This window comes from Salmo salar, chromosome ssa01, assembly GCF_905237065.1.
Source record: "Salmo salar chromosome ssa01, Ssal_v3.1, whole genome shotgun sequence".
NCBI classification, from domain to species: Eukaryota; Metazoa; Chordata; class Actinopteri; order Salmoniformes; family Salmonidae; genus Salmo; species Salmo salar.
In genome coordinates, this window is record NC_059442.1 from 159,408,744 (window position 1) to 159,435,291 (window position 26,548).

Genomic DNA, 26,548 nt, shown 5'->3' on the forward strand with positions numbered 1-26,548 from the left:
TGGAGATGGGAGAACCTTCCCGAAGGACAACCATCCCTGCAGCACTCCACCAAGTAGGCCTTTATGGTAGAGTGGCCAGACATAAGCCACTCCTCAGTAAAAGGCACGTGAGAGCCCGCTTTGAGTTTGCCAAAAGGCACCTAAAGACTCTCAGACCATGAGAAACAAGATTCTCTGGTCTGATGAAACCAAGATTGAATGCCAAGCGTCACGTCTGGAGGAAACCTGGCACCATCCCTTTGGTGAAGCATGGTGGCAGCATCATGCTGTGGGGATGTTTTTCAGCTGCAGGGACTGGGAGACTAGTCAGGATCGAGGAAAATATTAACGGGACAATGTACAGAGATCCTTGATGAAAACCTGCTCCAGAGCGCTCAGGACCTCAGATTAGGGCGACGGTTCACCTTCCAACAGGACAACGACCCTAAGCACACAGCCAACACACTGCAGGAGTGGCTTCGGGACAAGTCTCTGAATGTCCTTGAGTGGCCCAGCCAGAGCCTGGACTTGAACCCGATCGAACATCTCTGGAGAGACCTGAAAATAGCTGTGCAGCAACGCTCCCCATCCAACCTGACAGAGCTTGAGAGGATCTGCAGAGAAAAATGGGAGAAACTCCCCAAATACAGGTGTGCGAAGCTTGTAAGCATCCTACCCAAGAAGACTCTATGCTGTAATCGCTGCCAAAGGTGCTTCAACAAAGTACTGAGTAAAGGGTCTGAATTCTTATGTAAATGTGATATTTCAGTTTTTTTATAAATTAGCCAAATTTTTTTTTTTTGCTTTGTCATTATTGTGTGTAGATTGATGACTGGGGAAAACAATTTAATCAATTTTAGAATAAGGCTGTAACCTAACAAAACGTATAAAAAAGTCAAAGGGTCTGAATACTTTCCGAAGGCACTGTATATCATGAATCGCCCATAACTGTATCACCCAGCCCTACGGTATACACAAGGCACTCATAATACCAGTCATGTGAGTGTTGCAGTGTCATTCATAATGACCTTTATAACACATCACTGGTCTACGACTACTATGGACCTGTTTTGACTTTCTGTGTGTATTGGGCGTTGACCACACACTGTGTTGTCACATAGAGAAATGCATCAATTTAGAGACAGTAGCCAAGTTAATGCCATGGTAAGGATACTTTTTTGCGAGTGTTGATCTGGACAATGATAATTGCATCTATACAGAAGAGGAAGTAGGACCGACACCCTCCCAGCTCATGTAGGCTACCATGAAGTAGCATACATTTCAAGCTTATGCAATGCTTTTCAGTGCTTGAATGCTAGTCTTGAGTCATACAATCAATATTCTTCACGAGGGTTGAAAAATCCAGAAATCCTAGATGGAGGATTCGTGGAATGAGGAGGGAGTAAGAAGGGAGGGAATCCTGCTCTCACCAGAATTTCGACTGCTTGCCGCCCCAGCCTTAGAATAGGATGTGTACTGTACGGTCCAGTTACTCATCTATCACTCTCAGATCACCTATGACCTCTAGCCTGGTCCCAGATCTGATGCCATGGAAGTTGGCTATATAGTACAAACACACCAGGCCTTCTGAGCATAGGTCAGAATAGCAGAACTCTCTGGAGAGCTGGTTGCCTCAGTGGGCCTAGGGCAGTCACCATCTTTGAATACAGGACATGAACAGGAGACCTAATAGATCCATCGCCATCTTTGTTCTGGGTCCCAGGGGACGCCAGGGGGCCTTGTGTAGGAAAATCTCCAGCGGAGGTGTCTTACAAGGGGGTTTGTCTTGGTAGACACAGCCCCTTTGATCCCTGCCTTCAAAGACGGATTGGAATAAAAGACACCCTTGCCTAGTACCTCCTAAGCTCATTCCATTATGTCTCTTGGTGCGTCAGACTGTCGGGGAAATATGCTCATCATCTTGTGTGCTGCTACTACTACGGAGAAGCAGTTCGAGGCCATTGTATAAGAAGAATTGGATGTCAATATCTGATAAGTGCTATTTAATATGGTCTAAAGAGCAGATGACAAACCTTATCTTTTTGAGACAAGTGGGAGTCGTCAAAGGTAAATGAGTGAAACTACAGCCTCAATGTGAGGTAGAGGACCAGGGAAGGAGGTTGCACAGCGGTGTAATGTACTCCCACTACAGTACTCTAAATATACTACAACTATAACCTGTGGTCCCCATCACCACATGCAATGACATTGGCATAGTACGACTAACTATGTAAGCCAAAATACCAGACGTGGGTTCAACTACTAAACTCTGCAACAACAAAAAAAAGAAACATTCTCTCACTGTCAACTGCGTTTATTTTCAGCAAACTTAATATGTGTAAATATTTGTATGAACGTAATAAGATTCAACAACTGAGACATAAACTGAACAGGTTCCATAGACATGTCACTAACAAAAATGGAATAATGTGTCCCTGAACAAAGGGGGGGGGGTCAAAATCAAAAGTAACAGCCAGTATCTGGTGTGGCCACCAGCTGCATTAAGTACTGCAGTGCATGCCCTCCTCATGGACTGCACCAGATTTGCCAGTTGTGCTGTGAGATGTTACACCACTATTCCACCAAGGCACCTGCAAGTTCCCGGACATTTCTGGGGGGAATGGCCCTAGCCCTCACCCTCCGATCCAACAGGTCCCAGACGTACTCAATGGGATTGAGATCCGGGCTCTTCGCTGGCCATGGCAGGACACTGACATTCCTGTCTTGCAGGAATGCATGCACAGAACGAGCAGTATGGCTGGTGGCATTGTCATGCTGGAGGGTCATGTCAGGATGATCCTGCAGGAAGGGTACCACATGAGGGAGGAGGATGTCTTCCCTGTAACGCACAGCGTTGAGATTACCTGCAATGACAACAAGCTCAGTCTGATGATGCTGTGACACACCGCCCCAGACCATGACAGACCCTCCACCTCCAAATCGATCCCGCTCCAGAGTACAGGCCTCGGTGTAACGCTAATTTCTTTGACGATAGACGCGAATCTGACCATCACCCCTGGTGAGACAAAAATGCGACTCGTCATTGAAGAGCACTTTTTGCCAGTCCTGTCTGGTCCTACGACGGTGGGTTTGTGTCCATAGGGGATGTTGTTGCCGGTGATGGCTGGTGAGGACCTGGCTTACAACAGGTCTCAGTCCAGCCTCTCTCAGGCTATTGTGGACAGTCTGAGCACTGATGGAGGGATTGTGCGTTCCTGGTGTAACTTGGGCAGTTGTTGTTGACATCCTGTACCTGTCCCGCAGGTGTGATGTTCGGATGTTCCGATCCTGTGCAGGTGTTGTTACACGTGGTCTGCCACTGCGAGGACGATCAGCTGTCCATCCTGTCTCCCTGTACAGACATTACAATTTATTGCCCTGGCCACATCTGCAGTCTGCATGCCTCTTTGCAGCATGCCTAAGGCACGTTACATTTACATTTTAGTCATTTAGCAGACGCTCTTATCCAGAGCGACTTACAGTAGTGAATGCATGCATTTCATACATTTTTTCTCCGTACTGGGCCCCCGTGGGAATCGAACCCACAACCCTGGCGTTGCAAACACCATGCTCTACCAACTGAGCCACACGGGACCACGTTCATGCAGATGAACAGGGACCCTGGGCATCTTACTTTTGGTGTTTTTCAGAGTCAGTAGAAAAGCCTCTTTAGTGTCCTAAGTTTTCATAACTGTGACCTTAATTGCCTATAGTCTGTAAGCTGTTAGTGTCTTAACGACCGTTCCACAGGTGCATGATCATTAATTGTTTATGGTTCATTGAACAAGCATGGGAAACAGATTTTAAACCCTTTACAATGAAGATCTGTGAAGTTATTTGGATTTTTACGAATTATCTTTGAAAGACGGTCCTAAAAAAGGGCCGTTTCTTTTTTTGCTGAGTTCATTTGAAATCATTTCAAATACACTACATGACCAAAAGGATGTGGACACTTGCTCGTCGAACATCTCATTCCAAAATCCTGGGCATTAATATGGAGTTGGTCCCCCTTTTGCTGCAATAACAGCCTCTACTCTTCCTGGAAGGCTTTCCACTAGATGTTGGAATATTGCTAAGGCTTGTTTCCATTCAGCCAGAAGAGCATTTAGTAAGGTCCACCACTGATTTTGGGTGATTAAGCCTGGCTTGCAGTCGGTGTTCCAATTCATCCCAAAGGTTTTGATGATGTTGAGTTCAGGGCTCTGTGCAGGCCAGTCAAGTTCTTCCACACCGATCTCAACAAACCATTTCTGTATGGACCTCACTTCTGTATGGACCTCACATGCAAACCCTGTCCCCTGACACACCAGGCGAAAATAAAATGTTCTGATTATATACAGAGCTCAACTGAGTCAACTAACTGCAAAGTCTGACACTAAAAACGACTGCTATTGGTTTAGGGGGTCCATAGAGCCCAAAGAGCATAACTTTTTCAGAGCCAGCTGGTCAGCTTTACGACTTCAACTGATGTGGGTTTTTCTATTGGCATTCATTCACTTTCAAGAGCAACAGAAAATTGTAATCCCACCACCTCACCAGCCACTGCTGTGAGGCTTAGCCCTATGCTGAAAGCACTGTCCTGATTGAGTAGCATGAAATCATGCGGCTGTTGCCAAGCCTCTGTCCAAATCAATATACCTGTCTACAATGAAGTCATCCTGTCCACAATTAGGTCAGTCAGATAAGGCCAACTGTCACGAAGCAATCAGGTGTTAAATAGATATATATTAGCAGAGGGATTTGTCGTGATGAAAAAGGTGTATAAGCACTGAACTGCCGTCGGCATGACGGGTGGCGAGTAACCTAAACACGCTACTGCTAACAATGCTAATTTAGCATGATACTTGCTCCTCGTAGTTGAGATGCTTTCTTGCTTCTAGCAAATAATGTAATTTTACAGTTTTAAGTTTAATGGGGTCCTTAGAATAAAACAATAGATCAAATTTAGATTTGAGTTGTAGTGGAATGCCTGTGAGGGAAATGTCAGGCCTATAGCATGGCAGGCTTGTTTCAACAGCTCACTAAGTGAGCTAAGTGACTAATAATCACTAAGTGAATATGTTAATTTGATTAGGTTCACTTATTAATTCACCGTCTCTTATGAAGGGGGGAAAGTATGTAAAAATCCGGTATTTCCCAAGAAATTCCATTTCACCTTGAAAATGACTGTTACTTTGTGGGAAAATTCTTGTTACTCAGTACTGCCTATACTTGCCATATTCTGTAGGCTAGTTTATGTTCAGACTGTATGTAACATTATACAAGTTCTCCTGTTGGGATCATAATGAAAGCACTAGGGCTGTCCCCGTGTCTTTTCTTTCGACAAATCGATTGGTCAAAATTAAAACGTATTTTTCCATATATAGAAACACCCTATGTGTTTTTAATCAAATCAACTATATGTAGGCTACTGAACTTTTCTGATGCTTTAACCACACTGTTTGATTAAATAATTAAGACCCACAAATGACTTGAGGGAGCCAGAGATTAAGATCTTGAAGTTGCCGGTAATAGGCTACACCAGCGGTCAACAACCTTTTCCATTTGGATTGCCAATTTATCTTAACATTTCTACCCATCTGCATGCCAGTTATGATTTTCATATGCAACTTTTCATGGAACAGTTTCATTAAATTTATAATAGTCTTCGTATCAACAATCATTGTATATAGTTAATCTACATTCTATCTAAATGAAAATTATACCAAACTAAAGGTAACTTTTATTGCCATTGCCAACTATGTAAAAATAGCCTACATAAATAAATAAAAACATTGCAGCCTGCAGGTAGAGAATGTCCTGATAAAAATGAATATCCTATAAATCACATTGGCTACCCATGGCCTGTCTGCAACGAACTTGAAACATTGTATCAACTAGGTGGCCAGAAACTGGCACTAGCAAACTTGCAACATTGTATAAAATATTCTGGGCCCTGAAGAGTTTCCTGCACCAGTGAGCTCTGGATAGACAGCTGTAGGCTATTTATGCAAGGGATAAGAAGTAATCGGGTATTTTATGACGTTTCCACTTGATCAGAGCATTACGTTTTGCCCTTTCACACTGAGTGGTCATAGAAAGGGAGAGAGCTGGAAATATGTTTTAAATACTTTGAGGAACTATTGACATTCTCAATTGATTCTAAAAACAGACTTTGTTTTTCTTGCTCTTTGAGGTGAAGGAAACCTTTCTTTGAGAAGCTCCACAGTTCATTATTGGTGGTAAGTTAAGACAATCGCAAATACTATCAGACAACCCCAAATCAGCACATGTATAGGCCTACATTTGCGTGCAGGCCAGATATACTAGTCCTACTTCTATATACGTAATCATGTGTGAGTCCTTACTCAAAATTGACGACTTGTAAATGGAATGAAATAAAAAAACTTGTTTCTCACAAGTGTATCATATGTTGTGAGTTCTGCAAACATAATGTCCAGTCCGACAATGACAACGGTAAACAAATGTAATAATAATAATAATATATTGAATGCATTAACAAATTATTGTAACCAAACAAACATTGCAGATTAGAAATTATGGGAATTAACGGTAAATGTAGGCTACTACTGGTGAGATATGTTATGGGGAATTGATAGACACAGCAAACCATGCACACAATGAAGTTATGAAACAATGAATACACAGGAAATGGCGGGAGAGAGCGCATTCTGGAGGGAGAAGTCCCTTCTGCATCTGAGCCATACTGCCATTATTCTTGGACTGTGTCATCCTCGCAGCCTCCTCAATGGATTAGTCTACTGAGACAGGCGCAAATCATACAGGCGTCTCATGTGCTATGATATATTTACAACTTTAAAAAAATATATTATTATTATTATTTAATTTCTTTTTTAAAGCCTCTTGACCAAACAATCGACCAGTTTACTAAATGGGGTCAGCCCTAGAAAGCATACACAGTTTGAATACTGTTCCTCCCCCTACAGAGTCACTTCCTGGTCCTCTGAGCTTTGCAGTCACATTAACACTTTTGCACTTCCAGTTACCCGGCAGAGTTTTTTTACAGCCCTCTGCCTGTCTTTTTCCAACTCAGTCAGAAACTCACTCTCCACTGCCCTGCGCACAAGCGCCACTTCCGCCCTTCTACCCTTGTGACTCTACCTCAGTCGCTCAACACTGTGTCAGTCAGCACAGTCAACTGTTTACTTAACCCCTTGTCCCTCCTCTTTTTCTCTCAGGCATCTGCTTGAACTGCCAAGGGAACACTAAAGGACCCGGCTGTGAGGAATGCAAGTATAATTTCTACCGGAGGCCCGGCACTGCCCTTACTGAAGTCTGCGTCCCCTGCCCCTGCTCCAGCGTCACCTCTTCTGGCAGCTGCCACATTGGTGAGTCTCCGAATCTACTGCGCCACTGACCACCACCTCATTTAATAACTCTGCCAACTCTGGCTGGCTGTGTCTCTCCCCTTTGTGGGCAGGAAGCAGGGAGGCCAAAGCGGGAAGTGCCCCTACATTTGTTTTGGTTTACAAGACTGGCTAACTGGCTTAATTAATTAATAGAAGCTGCCAAGAAGCAGCCATGATAATTTTCGACAGACATCTTGTACTAACAAACAGCAGAGTTTAGATCCTTTTGACTAGAGAAGGTTTAGGATTCAGTAAAGGATCAGTGTTCTATCCCCCTCTTAGTCCATTTTCTGTTTCCTATTGAGATTTGTTAACAAACCACATCTATGAGAACAATTTCAACATTTTCATTGTTTCATCATGTTCACAAGTGTTGTAATAGCCCTGGTTGTAATAGCTTGTTGTCTGTCGGTACAGTCAGTTGTTCCATGCCAGAGTGGTGTGTTTTTATCTCAGTGGAGATCTCTCTCTCACCTCCCTCTCTCTCAATTCAATTCAACGGGCTTTATTATTATTTTTCATAGATAATAAACAGAAGTGAAATAAACAATCAGAAATGAACAGTAAACATTACACTCACAAAAGTTTCAAAGGAATAGAGACGTTTCGAATGTCATATTATGGCTATGTACAGTGTTGTAACGATGTGTAAATTGTTCAAGTACAAAAGGGACAGTAAATAAACATAAATATAGGTTGTATTTACAATGGGGTTCTTCACTGGTTGACCATTTCTTGTGGCAACAGGTCACAAATCTTGCTGCTGTGATATTTCACCTAATAGATCTGGGAGTTTATCAAAATTGTGGGTCTGTGTAATCTGAGGGTAATATGTGTTGCTAATATGGTCATACATTTCGCAAGAGGTTAGGAAGTACAGGTCAGTTTCCACCTCATTTTGTGGGCAATGTGCACATAGCCTGTCTTCTGTTGAGAGCCAGGTCTGCCTGCGACGGCCTTTCTCAATAGCAAGGCTCACAGAGTCTCTAAATATAGTCAAAGCTTTCCTTAATTTTTGGTCAGTCACAGTGTTCAGGTATTCTGCCACTGTGTACTCCGTTTAGGGCCAAATAGCATTCCAGTTGGCTCAGTTTTTTGGTTAATTCCAATGTGTTGCTGTCCTAGGGCTCTGTGGGGTCTGTTTGTGTTTGTGAACAGAGCCCCAGGACCAGCTTGCTTAACTTCTTTGGGATAGGGGGCGGTATTTTGACGTCCAGATGAAAAGCGTGCCCAAAGTAAACTGCCTGCTACTCAGGCCCAGAAGCTAGGATATGCATATAATCGGTAGATTTCGATAGAAAACACTGTAAAGTTTCTAAAACTGTTAAAATAATGTCAGTGAGTATAACAGAACTGAAATGGCAGGCGAAACCCCGAGGACAAACCATTTAAAAATATATATAATTCAGCATACCACTGATTTCAATGCCTGGCACTTTTATAATAGGGCGAAATCGTCCCCGATTGCAGTTCCTAGGGCTTCCACTAGATGTCAACACTCTTTAGAAAGAATTTCAGGCTGGTTTTTGTAAAAATGAGGGAGAAGTTGTAGTTTTTCTAGTGGCTCCCATTTTGGCTGTAGTGTTTCCAAGCGCATGGCCGAGAGAGCGCATTCTTTTTGTTTATCTCCAGTAAAGACAATAACGATTCTACGTCTTACATTTTATTGTTTATTTGCATATTAGGGTACCTAAGGATTGATTATAAACGTTGATTGACTTGTTTGGATAAGTTTATTGGTAACATTTGGGATTCATTTTGTATGCATTTTGAAGGAAGGAAACCGAGTGGATTATTGACTGAAGCGCGCCAGCTAAACTGAGTTTTTATGGATATAAAGAAGGAATTTATCAAACAAAAGGACCATTTGTAATGTAACTGGGACATTTTGGAGTGCCAACAGAAGATCTTCAAAGGTAAGGCATATATTATATCGCTATTTCTGACTTTCGTGTCGCAACTCCCTGGTTGAAAATGATTTGTTAAGCATTTGTGTGCTGGATGCTGTCCTCAGATAATCTCATGGTTTGCTTTCGCCGTAAAGCCTTTTTGAAATCTGACACCTTGGCTGGATTAACAACAAGTTAAGCTGTATTTTGATGTATTGCACTTGTGATTTCATGAAAGTTTTTAATATTTATAGTAATTTAATTTGAATTTCACGCTCTGCAATTTCACCGGCTGTTGGCCAGGTGGGATGCTAATGTCCCACCTATCCCAAGAAGTTTTAAGGGACTCTTCTCCAGGTTCATTTCTCTGTAGGTTATGGCTTTGTTATGGAAGGTTTGGGAATCGCTTCCTTTTAGGTGGTTGTAGAATTGCAACTACTTTTTTCTGGATTTTGATAATTAGCGGGTATCGGCCTAATTCTGCTCTGCATGCATTATTTGGTGTTTTACATTGTACATGGAGGAGGTTGTTGCAGAATACTGCATGCAGAGTCTCAATTTGGTGTTTGTCATATTTGTGTTAATTCTTGGTTGGTGAGCAGACCCCAGACCTCACAACCATAAAGGTCAATGGGTTCTATAACTGATTCAAGTATTTATAGCCAGATCCTAATTGGGATGTCAAATTTGATTTCCCATTTGATGACGTAGAAGGCCCTTCTTGCCTTGTCTCTCTGATCGTTCACAGCTTTGTGGAAGTTACCTGTGGTGCTGATATTTAGGCCAAGGTAGGTATAGTTTTTTTGTACGCTCTAGGGCAACGGTGTCTAGATGGAATTTGTATTTGTGGTCCTGGAAACTGGACCTTTTTTGGAACACATTATTTTTGTCTTACTGAGATTTACTGTCAGGGCCCAGGTCTGGCAGAATCTGTGCAGAAGATCTAAGTGCTGCTGTAGGCCCTCCTTGGTTGCAGACAGAAGCACCAGATCATAAGCAAACAGAAGACATTTACATTTACATTTTTACATTTACATTTAAGTCATTTAGCAGACGCTCTTATCCAGAGCGACTTACAAAATGGTGCATTCACCTTATGATATCCAGTGGAACAACCACTTTACAATAGTGCATCTAAATATTTTAAGGGGGGGGTTAGAAGGATTACTTTATCCTATCCTAGGTATTCCTTAAAGAGGTGGGGTTTCAGGTGTCTCCAGAAGGTGGTGATTGACTCCGCTGTCCTGGCGTCGTGAGGGAGCTTGTTCCACCATTGGGGTGCCAGAGCAGCGAACAGTTTTGACTGGGCTGAGCGGGAACTGTGCTTCCTCAGAGGTAGGGGGGCCAGCAGGCCAGTGGTGGATGAACGCAGTGCCCTTGTTTGGGTGAAGGGCCTGATCAGAGCCTGAAGGTATGGAGGTGCCGTTCCCTTCACAGCTCCGTAGGCAATCACCATGGTCTTGTAGCGGATGCGAGCTTCAACTGGAAGCCAGTGGAGAGAGCGGAGGAGCGGGGTGACGTGAGAGAACTTGGGAAGGTTGAACACCAGACGGGCTGCGGCGTTCTGAATGAGTTGTAGGGGTTTAATGGCACAGGCAGGGAGCCCAGCCAACAGCGAGTTGCAGTAATCCAGACGGGAGATGACAAGTGCCTGGATTAGGACCTGCGCCGCTTCCTGTGTGAGGCAGGGTCGTACTCTGCGAATGTTGTAGAGCATGAACCTACAGGATCGGGTCACCGCCTTGATGTTAGTGGAGAACGACAGGGTGTTGTCCAGGATCACGCCAAGGTTCTTAGCACTCTGGGAGGAGGACACAAGGGAGTTGTCAACCGTGATGGCGAGATCATGGAACGGGCAGTCCTTCCCCGGGAGGAAGAGCAGCTCCGTCTTGCCGAGGTTCAGCTTGAGCTGGTGATCCGTCATCCACACTGATATGTCTGACAGACATGCAAAGACGTTTGACTTCAGATTCTAGTAGGTTGCGGCCGGGTGCTGCATGCTGTTCTAGTGCCCTCGCCAATTCATTGATACACTATAAATACAAAAGTTTGTGGACACCCCTTCAAATTAGTGGAGTCTGCTTTTTCAGCCACACCCGTTGCTGACAGGTGTATAAAATCTAGCACACAGCTATACAATCTCCGCCCTCCTTTCGGAAAAGCTGACCACGCTTCCATTTTGTTGCTTTCAGCCTATAGACAGAAACTAAAACAGGAAGCTCCCGCGCTCAGGTCTGTTCAACGCTGGTCCGACCAATCGGATTCCACGCTTCAAGATTGCTTCGATCACATGGACTGGGATATGTTCCGCATTGCGGCGAACAACAACATTGACTAATACGCTGATTCGGTGAGCGGGTTTATTAGCAAGTGCATCGGCGATGTCGTACCCACAACGTCTATTAAAACATTCCCAAACCAGAAACCGTGGATTGATGGCAGCATTTGCGCAAAACTGAAAGCGCGAACCACTGCTTTCAATCAGGGCAAGGTGACCGGAAACATGACTGAATACAAACAGTGTAGCTATTCCCTCCGCAAGGCAATCAAACAAGCTAAGCGTCACTATAGAGACAAAGTAGAGTCGCAATTCAACGGCTCTGACACGAGAGGTATGTGGCAGGGTCTACAGTCAATCACGGACTATAAAAGGAAAACCAGCCCCGTCGCGGACCAGGATGTCTTGCTCCCAGACAGACTAAACAACTTCTTTGCTCGCTTTGAGGACAATACAGTGCCACTGACACGGCCCGCTACCAAAACCTGCGGGCTCTCCTTCACTGCAGCCGACGTGAGCAAAACATTTAAACGTGTCAACCCTCGCAAGGTTGTCGGGCTGTATCACCTCCTGGTACGGCAACTGCTCCGCCCACAACCGCAAGGCTCTCCAGAGGGTAGTGACGTCTGCACAACGCATCACCGGGGGCAAACTACCTGCCCTCCAGGACACCTACACCACCCGATGTCACAGGAAGGCCAAAAAGATAACCAAGCACATCAACCACCCGAGCCACTGCTGTTCACCTCACTATCATCCAGAAGGTGAGGTCAGTACAGGTGCATCAAAGCGGGGACCGAGAGACTGAAAAACAGCTTCTATCTCAAGGCCATCAGACTGTTAAACAGCCATCACTAACATTGAGTGGCTGCTGCCAACATACTGACTCAACTCCAGCCACTTTAATAATGGAAAAAGTGATGTAATAAATGTATCACTAGCCACTTTAAACAATGCCACTTCAAATAATGTTTACATACCCTACATTACTCATCTAATATGTATATACTGTACTCTATACCATCCACTGCATCTTGCCTATGCCGTTCTATACCATCCCTCATTCATATATTTTTTTTATGTACATATTCTTATTCATTCCTTTACACTTGTGTGTGTATAAGGTAATTGTTGTGAAATTGTTAGGTTAGATTACTCGTTGGATATTACTGCATTGTCGGAACTAGAAGCACAAGCATTTCGCTACACTCGCATTAACATCTGCTAACCATGTGTATGTGACAAATAAAATTTGATCCATAGACAAACATTGGCAGTAGAATGGGCATACTGAAGAGCTCAGTGACTTTCAACGTGGCACCGTCATAGGATGCCACCTTTCCAACAAGTCAGTTCGTCAAATTTCTGCCCTGCTAGAGCTGTAACGGCTCAGCTACGAAGTGGTAGGCCACACAAGCTCACAGAACGGGACCGCCGAGTGCTGGAGCGCACACTCACTATGAAAATACCCCTGGAAGCAACGTTAGGAGCTTCATGAAATGGGTTTCCAATGCCGAGCAGCCGCACACTAGCCTAAGATCACCATGCGCATTGCCAAGCATCGGCTGGAGTGGTGTAAAGCTCGCCGCCATTGGACTCTGGAGCAGTGGAAACGCGTTCTCTGGAGTGATGAATTCTGCTTCACCGTCTGGCAGTCCGACAGCCGAATCTGGGTTTGGTGGATGCCAGGAGAACACCCGAATGCATAGTGCCAACTGTAAAGTTTGGTGGAAGAGGAATGAATAATGGTCTGGGGCTGTTTTTCATGGTTTGGGCTATCCCCCTTAGTTCCAGTAAAGGGAATTCTTGACTGGCCTGCACAGAACCCTGACCTCCACATACTTTTGACATTTGCTCAGTACATTTTCACTGAGGAAATGTACGAGTCTGTTGTTAATGATGATGTAGAGGATATTCCCAAGGTTGCTGTTGACTCATATCCCATGGTAGGTATTGGGGCCAAATTTGTCTTCACTTTTGTGGATTGGGATGATCAGTCCTTGGTTCCAAATATTGGGGAGAATTCCAGAACTGAGGATGATGTTAGTGTTTAAGTATAGCCAATTGGAATTTGTGGTCTGTGTATATGATCATTTCTCCCCCTCTCTCTCTCTCCCCCCCCCCCCCACCTCCCCACCTCTGTGTGTGGTCCACTCCTGTTCATGCGGTATAACATACTTGAGTTAAAGGCTCTTTAGAGGACACTGATCAGACCGGCTGTTTTCTGATCTGTTTTAAAAATGGCTTCTCTTTAAGACCTATTCTAGACCGATATTTAGCGAAGCAAAATTCTGTCTGGTAATCCCAGGCCATCTTCTCACCATAATCTACCACCTACCAATCAAATAGCCTTCCCCACCATAGCCTTTAGGGGTTTGTTTCATTTTATGAAGCCTTATAACTTTAGCCCCAATTAACGACAAGGTTTATTTAGCAATCCCTGATTTAAAGTAGTTTTCTCTAGAAGGAGATGGCACTCTATAGGGATCAATGCCCTGCAGAACGATTCTCTTACAAGCAGGCTTAAGTCATCTATCAAAGTGATAAATGCATCCAATATACATCCTATCCTCCTTGAAATTACTCCTGATGCTTCCTTCTTGTGAAGGAGAGACTGCAAAAGTAGCCATTTCACAGTGATTAAGCACTCTGTTTGGACTGCAGGGTAAGTAGGCAATTAGTGACCTTCTTCACAAGGATTAAAAAGTGGATTAAATAAACACAGGTTGTGCTCATAAGCAGGGGTGCAACTTTCACCAGACCCCTCCACATTCTGAAATTGCATTTTTGTGCCCCCCACCAGTTTTATCATTGGAATGTGATTCAACATGAGGCTACTGTGTGCTTTAGGACCATGCGAACGCCTCCGAGCGGTCAGGTAGGCTGTTTTGGACTGTGTATCCGAGAGAGAAAAAATATATTATTTCCCCCCCACTTCTAAAACCAAAGTTGCGCCCCTGCTCATAAGGCCCATATACCACTAAACCAAGTCATGGAATGACTTGAAAAGCATTTTCAATGGAGATTTAGATTTTCCATTAAGCAGGCTTTTTAGTGCAGGAGTTTGCCTAATCTGGGTTATGAGAGTTTGCATATGAACTCAGGATTAAAGGGATAGTTCACACGTGATATTTATTTTTTTTTTCTTCATACCTTAAAATTAGTCTATGGGCAAAGAGACAGTTCCAATGTGTTACTTAGTCACTGCCCTGGAATGCTGTTCAGACTGTAGGTGTGCCATCTCTCAATTAATTCAAAACAAGTTATTACACAATCACTTTGAGGAATAGCAACTCTGCCAGGGATTGTGTCATTAAACAACTTGGTCTGAATTGCTTAGATTGGAATATTTAAAGGCAAGGTGCAGTCAAAAACTTGATTTTGAAATAATACTGTGAAATTGTGGAAAGGATGATAATGCCCTTTTAGTGTAAGAGCTGTTTGAAAAGACCACCTGAAATTTCAGCCGGTTTTGTTGGGATGTAGTCTTGCCCTGCCTGGTGACATCACCAGGCTGTAAATTAGTTAATAGATCAATAAGAAAGAGTTCCAAACCTCTCTGCAACTTTCTCAAACATACAACTATTTTACACCATTTTAAAGATACACTTCTCCTTGATGTAACCACATTGTCCGATTTCAAAAAGGCTTTACAGCGAAAGCAAAACATTAGATTATGTTAGGAGAGTACATAGACAAAAATAATCACACAGCCATTTTCCAAGCAAGGACATGTGTCAATAAAACCCAAAACACAGCTAAATGAAGCACTAACCTTTGACGATCTTCATCAGATGACACTCCTAGGACATTATGTTACACAATACATGTATGTTTTGTTCGATAAAGTTCATATTCATATGCAAAAACAGCATTTTACATTCGCGCGTGATGTTCAGAAAATGTATTCCCACCAAAACGTCTGGTGAATGTGCACATCAATTTACAAAAATACTCATCATAAACGTTGACAGAATATATAACAATTATTTAAAGAATTATAGATGGACTACTCCTGGATGCAACCGCTGTGTCAGATTTTAAAATAGCTTTACGGAGAAAGCACATTTTTCAATATTCTGAGTACATAGCTCAGCCATTACGGTGAGCTATTCAGACACCCGCCAAGTTCGGGGCAACCTAAACTCAGAATTAGTATTAGAAATATTATCTTACCTTTGCTGATCTTCGTCAGAATGCACTCCCAGGACTGCTACTTCCACAAGAAATGTTGTTTTTGTTCCAAATAATCCATATTTATGTACAAATACCTCCGTTTTGTTCGTGCGTACAGATCACTTATCCAAAGGCATAACGTGCGAGCGCGGAACGAGAGACGAAAAGTCAAAATGTTCCATTACCGTACTTAGAAGCATGTCAAACGCTGTTTAAAATCAATCTTTATGATATTTTTAACGTAAAATTGCGATAATATTCCAACCGGACAATAGCATTCAAGAAGAAAAAGAAGGAACGGCGTGCTCGCGCATATCCAATCCCTTTGTTGCCAGGCAGACCACTCAGTGAATGAGCTCCTATACTCTGCCCAGTGACAGGAGAAGGCTCAAACCACTTTCTGAAGGCTTTAGACAGCCAATGGAAGCCTTAGGAAGTGCAACGTCCCCCATAGACACTGTAGTTTCGATAGAGAATCAAAATAACTACAATTCTCAGACTTTCCACTTCCTGCTTGAATTTTTCTCAGGTTTTTGCCTGCCATATGAGTTCTGTTATACTCACAGACACCATTAAAACAGTTTTAGAAACTTCAGGGTGTTTTCTATCCAAATCTACTAATAATATGCATATTCTAGTTTCTGGGCCAGAGTAGTAACCTGTTTAAATTGGGTACGTTTTTCATCCGGCCGTGAAAATACTTCCCCCTAGCCCAGACAGGTTAATGGCAATTTATTCACTCTTGTCCTTCATACTGTACCTATATAATGGCACAATATATTAGATGTACCTAGATTTTCCTTGATGTGGAAGCGTCACAGCTGTTTTAGCACCGTTCAGTCTTCATTCAATCTTTTTAGTATCTATTGATGGATCCAACTCCCCGTCTGTCTGTCATTTAACTACACACACTACTACTACTATTCACTCACTCACACAGTGTTTAATGCACAGTAAGAATGATTGACAACCAAACTGAAGGGACCACAGAGGAGGAGACTGGTTGCCCTGGCAACGCCAACAAGTGTTAAAATGCCTGTACCCCTGATAATGCACTGGGAGGGCTGTGAAAGCCCCTCTGGCTAAGTTGATGATGGGGATAAATGCTCCTGCAGTCCAATGCATACAGTTGGAGGGTCAATCAGATACAGTGCGTCCTGGGGGGCTTTTGTCTACCGAGCAACGCCTGGCTGCTGACTATGAAATAGGCTAGAATCTTCTTTAATAAAATGTTATGCTGTTTCAAATGAAACAAAATACCCTGCTCTTGTTAAAGCTTTTAGAATTAATTTGGTTTGCTTGTTCCAAAGATTATTGCATCCATTCATCCAATACTTCACTGACTGTATACGACAGCAGCATACTGAATGGAATTCTGTGTGTTTTGTTTATTTGAGTTAGTAAATCCAAGAAAGATAATGTAGCATTTTATTGCATTTTATCGCCTACCAATCATAAAATCTAATTATATGGCTATGCTGATATTGGATGGGTATTTCATGACTCATTCACATTTTTACAACAAAGTTATGCGTAACTGCTTCTTCAGCACTTTTAGGAGCATGTCTTCTCCTGTTAAACTTACAACCTGGTCCCTAGATTTGGATGTGCAGTGGGGGCGACAGCTGGACCCCTTGAGCGTGTGTTGGGTGGCAGGTATCCTAGCTTTTACTAGCGTTGGTCCAGTAACTTAAAGGTCGCTGGTTTGAATCCCTCAGCCAACTGGGTGAAAAATATGTCTGTGCCCTTGAGCAAGGCGACCCTAATTGCTCTTGTAAGTCACTCTGGATAAGGGCGTCTGCTAAATGACTAAAATGTTTTTTTTTTAAATAGAAAATTGTGCTTCGGCACGTCTCATCTCATTCTCCACTGACTCAGAAGATTGAAGTGTGTGTGTTTGCTGTGAAGGACAGAAGGATGGGAGGGGAGGGAGGGGAGATTCTTGTCATCCACTAAGCAGTGAAGGAAACTGGGGGGAGCCCCCTAGCTACCACATGCCTCCTCGCTCGTGTGTCCCAGATCTTGGTTTTGTTTCACATGCTCTGTCTAGCATTGGTCACAGCGTCACTGGCCAAGACGCTGAGCGAATTGTAAGTGGGAGTGTTATACTGTAGTCTAGTCTATCAAGCAAACAGGCTTGGAGATGTATAATATAAGGGTCGTGTGGGTTGAGGTCTCTATCAGTCACCTCACAACACCCCTGAACCATGGAAATCCAAAGCCATTTTTAATGATGCGATAGAAGGAAACTGCAACAAAAAAAAACATTTTTAGTTTATTCATATGCTGCTAAAAGCTGAATTGCAATATACAATACATACAGAACCTCATAGATTTCAGACCAATGCTGATTCTTGTAGTTTTGTGAGTGTTTGCCATCTAGGGAAGGATCCTGCCTCCATTAATTTGCTATCGGGTCAGAAATTGGGCCATCCTGTGTACACATGACCCAAATCTATGAATATGTCACTTTGAGATTTTAATTAACTACTCGAAGCCCTTTGAATGTCTTTTGGGAAGAAGCCTCTACACTGGTACTCAGTTAATAATTCAACAATTCACTAGATAAATGATCAACATGGTACTGTACATGCATGTAATGTACAATGGTTTCAAGAGGCAGTTTTTCCTGACTATCAGTCCTGGTTTTGAAAGGTAGACTGCATGCTGTGTTTCCTGTATATGTTTGTTAGTTCCTTGTCAGTGGTGCTGACAGATGAGTTTATTAAGGGGCCACGCGTCCAGCTGGCAGCCACCCTGCTGTTTCCTTCCACAACACAGGAGCGGACCAACAGTACAACTTCCTGTCGTTCCTGTAGTTTTCAGACCAGAGGTTCCACTGCTTTGTTTCCCCCTCCAGGGCCACTCTATACGTTTACATACACATTTAATAATTTGATATCAAACTGATTATGGCAGTAGGCTGAGTATGGCACTAGTCATGTAAACACCTTACTCTGCTTATCTTAATCGACGTAAGGTCCAAATCAAAATAACACAATTTCCCCTCTCCTGTTCCCTGGAAGCTGCACACTGAGATAAATAACATATGTTGGGACAAGGGGACGTCAGCGGTTCCAGTTTTGCTTTAGTTATGGCCATGACCTTGAAGGCTCATTTAATACAACATTAATACAGCAGTTCTGTATGTTTTAAAATGGGACTCCCCTGTGGCAAAAGTCAAATGAATTGCACATGAAGGATTTATTTATCACATTTGCAATGCAAATTATTTTACACTCTGGTTCACCCAATACACTGGGGCTGGATGTTTATTAGGCGAAAGGTAAAAAGGCCAATGCTAAAAGAGGAAACCATTTCTCTCTCTCTCTCTCACTCTGTCATATGACACTTTTTCACTAGAGAATGTGGTGTCATTAGGCTCCCTACAATCGTCTGGCACGCACCACACAGGTTTCAATCGTCTGGCACGCACCACACAGGTTTCAATCGTCTGGCACGCACCACACAGGTTTCAAGGAGTGTCTGAGGAACCTGAATACTTCCAGCATGTGTCACTAACCTGTCATTGTGTGTATAAGCGTGTGTGTGAAATTAATTTTCAGCCTCTCTGCTGCAACAGTAAATGCTTTTAAATGAGCCCCTCTAATATTTCACTAATTGTCACCGCCTTCTATTTCCCTGCTGTGACTGATGATGGTCATTATCCTCCTAGCCTGTTACTCTGCACATTACCTGTGAAATTGGTTTAGCTCAAAGTGTGTTCCTCCTGAGTGGCAATCATCTGACGAGTCGAGGTTCTTTGATCTGCTTGGTTTACATTCTGTTGGCAGTCCATTGCAGAAGGCAAAGTGAGAGAAGATACAGAGAGGGGTCCTAGTGCTTAGATTTAGATGTATATGTCACCATTCACCAAGCCTTTGCACCAGAGCAAATTTCACACCTTTTTGTTTATCTTCCTCACAATTGAACAATCATGAGGTAAAGTTAACTCAAATAGTAAAACAGTAGAAGAAATTGTGCTTTTGCATTCTTTAATTACCTCTCGTTGCCATAAGAGCAAGTGACTGATCGATTAATGAATGATATCTGACAATACATTTGAAGTCAGTACTCTTAATGAAAGCTATTAAACTACAGTACCCCCAGTGGGCAGAAGTGTCTGGGAACGAGATTACTGTACGCACAGTCACTTTTTTCTCTGAAGACCTTAGACTTTGTGGGCCACGACACATCCATTTTGAGCTTAGTGATTCAAATTCAGGGCATAAAAAACAAAGACGATGTACTTTGAGGAAATCTTGTTATGGTTTGTTTTCACAGTTTGAACACGACTCGCCTCTGGCGGATAACAACGACTTCTGTTGTTAATCCTTTTTTCATTAGATTTGGAGTAAAGACGGCACAGAACCAAAGGGAAGAGTGGAACCAATCGCACAGATTGTGGAGCTCCGATGTAGAACAGAAATGTGTCAGTCATATGTTGGGGATTCAGTTTAATAGTACAGGACAAGCTGCTCATGCAATTCTACCATTTAGGAGGTGCATGAATGAGAGAATGGACACACCACCTTTCTTTCTGATATTATTTGTTCTAGACTGTTTGGCCCTGTGTACTTCTGGTTGTAAAATGCATCTGGTGATAGGATTGTAGCCACAGAGGGACATTGGATGTTTCTGGTAAACTAGGTGTACAGTATGTGCAGAGGACAAATCACTATCTTAGTGTGACGGGATTGGCGTTGAAAGTTAGTGTACTCAGCTTCTTGATGTTATCCTAGCATCTTTGTCAATAATAATATATGTCATTTAGCAGATGCTTTTATCCAAAGCGACTTAGTCATAATTGCATACATTTTACATATGGACAGTCCTGGGAACTGAACCCACTATCCTTGCTTTGTAAACGCCATGCTCTACCGACTGAGCAAGGCCATGACGTAATGCATGTTGACTTTACCCTAGCACATTCCAGATTGCTTCACATTTGAAGTTGTCTCTGGTGGAACTGTAATGTTACATCTCTGCCACAGTGCTAATGCATCCTGAGAAAAGTTGTTTTGTGCAGAGATTTGCTGTCAAAAAAATAAATAAAAGGACGTCGTAATATTAGCATTTTGTTCTCACAAAAAAGCTGTTATTGTGGTGTGTAAAGCATAATTTATATTTTTCAGTTTGAAGTGTTCAATTGTCTATCACACAAGCACAACCCATGCTACAGTCAAGCGCTCCAAAATGTTTATCCCATAGAATGCTACCACCACCTAGTGGTAGAAGGTCTTCTTGACTCCCCATACTGAACCTTGCTGTGATGTTTCTATCTTCCTCCCAGACCCCAGAGGACAATCTGTGTGTGACCAGTGTAAGCCAGAGTACCAGGGGCCCCACTGTGACCAGTGCAGGGGTGGCTTCTACAATGCGGACAGCATCTGCCTTCCTTGCAACTGCAGCGGGAACGCCGAACCCGGGACCTCGCCCCGCATCTGCAACCCTGAGACAGGTCACTGCCTGAGCTGCGTCAACAACACGTCGGGGAAACACTGCGAGCGCTGCGCTGAAGGCTACGTGGGTAGCGCCATCATCCACAGCTGCAAAGGTCAGAGTCATTTAATAATAATCATCATCTTTGTTCTACCGACTATCTTTTCATGTGGATGACAAGCGCTTCAAAGCAATTAACTCTGGTAGTGTTAAATTTTATCTCGCTTACTGTCTGTGTTAAATTAACATTTTGACAATGTACCTCTAATGCAGTGTTATTTTTTCATCACTCTTATAAGTGGTAATATAATACCAGATTATAACAATGGATTCATATGTACACTGTGAAAGTGTTGAATTTCACACGGAGTTAAATATACATTAACGTTTCTATGACTGAGATATTCTCCTGTAATCACCATTGAATAATAATAAACAAACAAAGCTGAGGATGCTTAATAGTAAAACAATTAGCAGTGACCTTTATCAAGAGACAAGACAGTGAAGTGTTCCTTGTGCTTAACAGACACGCTTGCCTCTCTTCCCCAGCTATAGTCACTCCCACCCCTGAGCAGAACACCACCCTGACCCTGCGCTCCACCACCACTACCCTCTCTAGTGGCCACACTATGACTTCCACCTCCAACGCCACCACCACTCAGCTGACCACCACAGCCTCCAGCACCACACCAGGTCTCCTCGCCAACACCACGGCCGCCATCTCCGAGGTCTCCTGGACCCAGTTCAATGTCATCATCCTCGCGGTGATCATCGTGGTAGTGGTGGTGCTGATGGGCGTGGCGGGCGGTGTCTATACCTACCGCGAGTACCGCAACCGCAAACTGAACGCTCCGTTCTGGACCATTGAGCTTAAGGAGGATAACATCAGCATCAGCAGTTACCACGACAGCCTGCCCAACATGGGGGACGTGTCGGGCCTGCTGGAGGAAGAGGCCAGCATGGAGGTGGCGCCCAACGGCCAGCTGGCGCTTAGCAGCCCCATCAACATGTACAAGGCGTGATGATGGGCCATGGGCGGGGATGCTTCTTCTTCTTTGGTGTTTTAACGGCGGTGTGCAAGCTAATGTTTATTGGTGTTACCGCAGCCTTCTGGACTAGTGTGGTAAAGATGCATCCTCCGGGAAACTGTATTCTGTCCCATCTCTACCACACCCACCAACCCCACCCGTGGTGGACACACCCACCATGGAACTCTGACTGGGGGAGGGATGTCTCTGACTGGGAGAGGCAGAGATAGGGGGGAGGGATGTCTCTGACTGGGAGAGGCAGAGATAGGGGGGAGGGATGTCTCTGACTGGGAGAGGCAGAGATAGGGGGGGAGGTTTATCGTCCAGTCCTCAGGATTTTAATAAATCTGCTTGTTGTGATGACTTCAACAGAGAGAATAATGTTGCGGTTACTAACATGAGGAGGAGCTGGAAGGATGGACTAACTACGGAATCAGAAATCAAGTGACTCCTGGTTCACCCAGACTGGGAGAAACATGTAACATGACAACCTGAGTTTGAATGGTTCAGAAGGGCTTGGGAGTCTTTGTGCCCTTCATGATTCAACCTTTGAGCCACAGGGAACCACATTGAGCTAGGAAGAGAGTGGAGGTGAGCATGTGGAGGTCCGTGAAGGCTGAGTGTCCAGCCAGGCCTGTGAAACCAGTGAACTGAAGCCCACTCTGAAACGCTGCATCACACAATCAAAAACATACTGAATATTGACAGTATGTGCACCTCTTCATATACACATCCTCAAACACTGTTTGCACATACGGTACTGCACACACATGCACAAGCACTAAATAAAACACACACATGCACACCTTGTACCATAATAAAACACATACACACAAAATAAAGAGAGAGTGTATTGTCCTGGTTGGTTTCAATGGAGGATAACTTGCTTCAAAATTGTTCATTTACATTGTATAATGAGAGACAAAATGGACAATAGTTTTGCGACAATTATGATTCATACAACACTGCTGTGGGGCCATTTTGGTATGTTTTGACACTAAAATGAAACGATTGCAGGGCTCTGGTAGACTTATGTCTAGGGCATCTATTTCACTAGGAGAAACAAGAGGCTCCAGATTTTAAACAAGTGTTTTTGTTCATTTTATTTGATAATTTATTGCTTTCTGTTTTCCTCAATAAGCTTACTGCTAATGTGTTGCACAGACAGATTTTAGCCATGCAGATGCCAGAAGGCCCATTACAGAAAATGTATTGGTTTACGGCTGAAACTGAAATTAAGGCAGGAGAAGTTATTTTCATGGTTTCTTATTTTATTCATAATAATAAAATTATTAATAATAATAATAATGAACTGGAATTGTGTAGCAAGTGCTCAAATAGTTTTACTATTATCCACTACTTCCACCTGGATGATGACGCTCAAGTTCAGTAGGCATGAAACAGAAGAAAAAGACTGAAATGGGGAGACACTACCTGGACTTGTTTTCGTTTTCTGTTTCAAAACATTTTACCACCTGTGTTACCTACTGAACATGACCCAGCTGTCACAGTGGACAGATGAGGAAGTGCATCATACTAATTAAGAATCGGGGTGATTATGTGGGCATGATTGTCTGAGGGCCTGACTGGGAATTTAGCCAGGACAGCGGGGTTTAACAACACCCGTACTCTTGCAACTTTTTTGGAGCATAACTAGTAATACTTATGGAAAAGGATTAAACCATTTAGCGGTGAATTCAAAAGCATGCGGAAATAGGGAAGGCAGAGCTCTTCCCCAATTATTTTGAATGCAACGCAAACTAGTTTGAATTATGAGATTTGGGAGAACTATTGTCACCATACCAGATAAAGGTTTCTTTGAAATTGTAATTACCTAACAATTCCCATGTGCACCGAGTGTACAAAACATTAGGACGCCTTCCTAATATTGAGTTGAACCCTCTTTAGCTCTCAGAACAGCCTCATTTCTTCAGGGCATGGACTCTACAAGGTGTCAAAAGCGTTCCACAGGGTTGCTGGCCCATGTTGACTCCAATGCTTTCCACAGTTGTGTCAACTTGGCTGGTAGTGGATCTCTACTCTGAATAGCTTGTTCCATCTCATGCTCAATTGGATTTAGATCTGGTGACAGGGCAGGCCACTGTTGTTTGTGGAACCATTCCTGGACAATCCTAGCCTTGTGGCATGGGTCATTTTCCTGCTGAAAAAATCAATTTGCAGATGGATACACTGCTGCCATGAAGGGATGCACTCAATGTATATCAAATGTCCAGTTTCAGTTATGGTTCTTTCCTTCCTTTAAGCTGCTCAACGGATCTGAAGCTTTGACCCCCCCCACCATTTCCCTGCAATACATTTCTCCCCATCCTTCCACCTAGAGATCATGTGCTCTTACTCCCTCAGGTACTGTCCTGCTCATTGTAAATATGAACATGATGTACAGATTTGTTGTAAATAAGAAGCTACTATTGTAGATAGGAGAGGGTGAGTTCTTTTCAGGACTGGGAAATTCTGGGCCTCTTCTCTGGGTTGTTTTGACATCCAGGCATATTAGGGGTATTCTCAACTCTGATCTCTTCCCATTGTAACGACATACCAACCATAATTCTTCCATAGAAGCATAGGTACTGAGATTTACCAGATGCCTTTTCTGTCTGATACACCTTGTACATACCACAGCTAATGTAACCTACCAAAATTAAACTCTGTTTTTGTTTAATTCTTGTGTCAGTGTTGTTAATTTATTATATAAATGGTGCAATATGCAGAAATTGCTCCGGCATTTCCTGTTTGATAAAATTTGAATAGTTTGCCAAATTTCAGTTTGTGACAAAACAAGCAGTCATTGTGTACCATCTAAAGCGCTGTGAAATTGTATTTTCAGTTGTTTGAAGCTGGTGTACAAAACCTAAAGTAAAAGACGCAAAAACTAAACTTAAGAACAGGAAGCATAGAAATAGCACACATACTTTAGAACAGATCTACCACTTCTCACTTAATATGGAGTTGGTCCCCCCTTTGCTACTATGACAGCCTCCACTCTTCTGGGAAGGCTTTCCACTAGAATTTGAAACATTGCTGCAGGGACTTGATTCCATTCAGCCACGAACATTAGTGAGGTCGGGCACTGATGTTGGGCGATAAAGCCTGGCTCGCGGTCAGCGTTCCAATTCAACCCAAAAGTGTTCGATGGGGTTGAGGTCAGGGCTCTGTGCAGGCCAGTCAAGTTCTTCCACACAAACCATTTTTGTATGGACCTCGCTTTGTGCATGGGGCCATTGTCGTTCTGAAACAGGAAAGGGCCTTCCCCAAACAGAATCGTCTAGAATGTCATTGTATGCTGTAGCGTTAAGATTTCCCTTCACTGGAACTAAGGGGCCCAAACCATGTAAAACAGCCCCAGACCATATTTCCTCCTGCACCAAACTTTACAGTTGGCACTATGCATTCGGGCATGTAGCGTTCTCCTGTCATCTGCCAAACCCAGATTTTGTCCTTTGGACTGCCAGATGGTGAAGCGTGATTCATCACTTTAGAGAACGCGCTTACACTGCTCCAGAGTCCAATGGCGGTAAGCTTTAAACCACTCCAGCCGACGCTTGACATTGCGCATGGTGATCTTAAGCTTGTGTGCGGGTGCTCGGCCATGGCAACCCATTTCATGAAGCTCCCGACAAACAGTTCTTGTGCTGACGTTGCTTCCAAAGGCAGTTTGGAACTCGGTAGTGGGTGTTGCAACCGAGGACAGACACAATTTTACACTATGCGCTTCAGCACTCAGCGGTCCCGTTCTGTGAGCTTGTGTGGACTACCACTTCGCGACTGAGCCGTTGTTGCTCCTAGACGTTTCCAATTCACAATAACAGCACTTACAGTTGATCGGGGCAGCTCTAGCAGGGCAGAAATTTGATGAATTGACTTGTTGGAAAGGTGGCGTCATATGACAGTGCCACGTTGAAAGTCACTGAGCTCTTCAGTAAGGCCATTCTACTGCCAATGTTTGTCTATGGAGATTGCATGGCGGTGTGCTCGATTTTATACACCTGTCAGCAACGGGTGTGGCTAAAATAGCCGAATCCGCTAATTTGAAGGGGTTTCCACAAACTTTTTTATATATAGTGTACACGGTATGTCAGGGATCATCAACTAGATTCAGCCACGGGCCGATTTTGTTCTGGACCGGATGGTCGGGGGGCCAGAACATTAATTGCAAATCATTTGTAGACTGAAAATTTACCGCAAGAAGCCTGTCAGATATATTTGACTAAAACATAATTTCAAACTTTGCTTACATTTGTATACACTCACGTGTCTCTCTGTTATGTGTGAGAATATTTGGACAGATTTCTTAAATTAAAATCACGTTGAGTTGATTTCCTGGGAGGGGAAATCCACACTGAAAATTCCACACACAACTTTTTTTGC

At 43.3% G+C, this 26,548-nt stretch overlaps 1 protein-coding gene across 3 annotated transcripts in view; it reads left to right on the forward strand.

Moving 5' to 3' along the window:
- The window catches only part of si:dkey-220k22.1 (multiple epidermal growth factor-like domains protein 9), an 83,865-nt gene extending 59,023 nt beyond the window's left edge, over window positions 1–24,842 (forward strand). For all 3 annotated transcript variants that reach the window (XM_014142628.2, XM_014142636.2, XM_014142645.2), the window contains 3 exons: window positions 7,179–7,328; window positions 20,986–21,249; window positions 21,684–24,842. In XM_014142628.2, coding sequence (XP_013998103.1) covers window positions 7,179–7,328; window positions 20,986–21,249; window positions 21,684–22,156 — 887 coding nt within the window. In that variant the 3' untranslated portion in view covers window positions 22,157–24,842. The remainder of the gene's footprint in view (window positions 1–7,178; window positions 7,329–20,985; window positions 21,250–21,683) is intronic.
- Window positions 24,843–26,548: the final 1,706 nt, after the last annotated feature.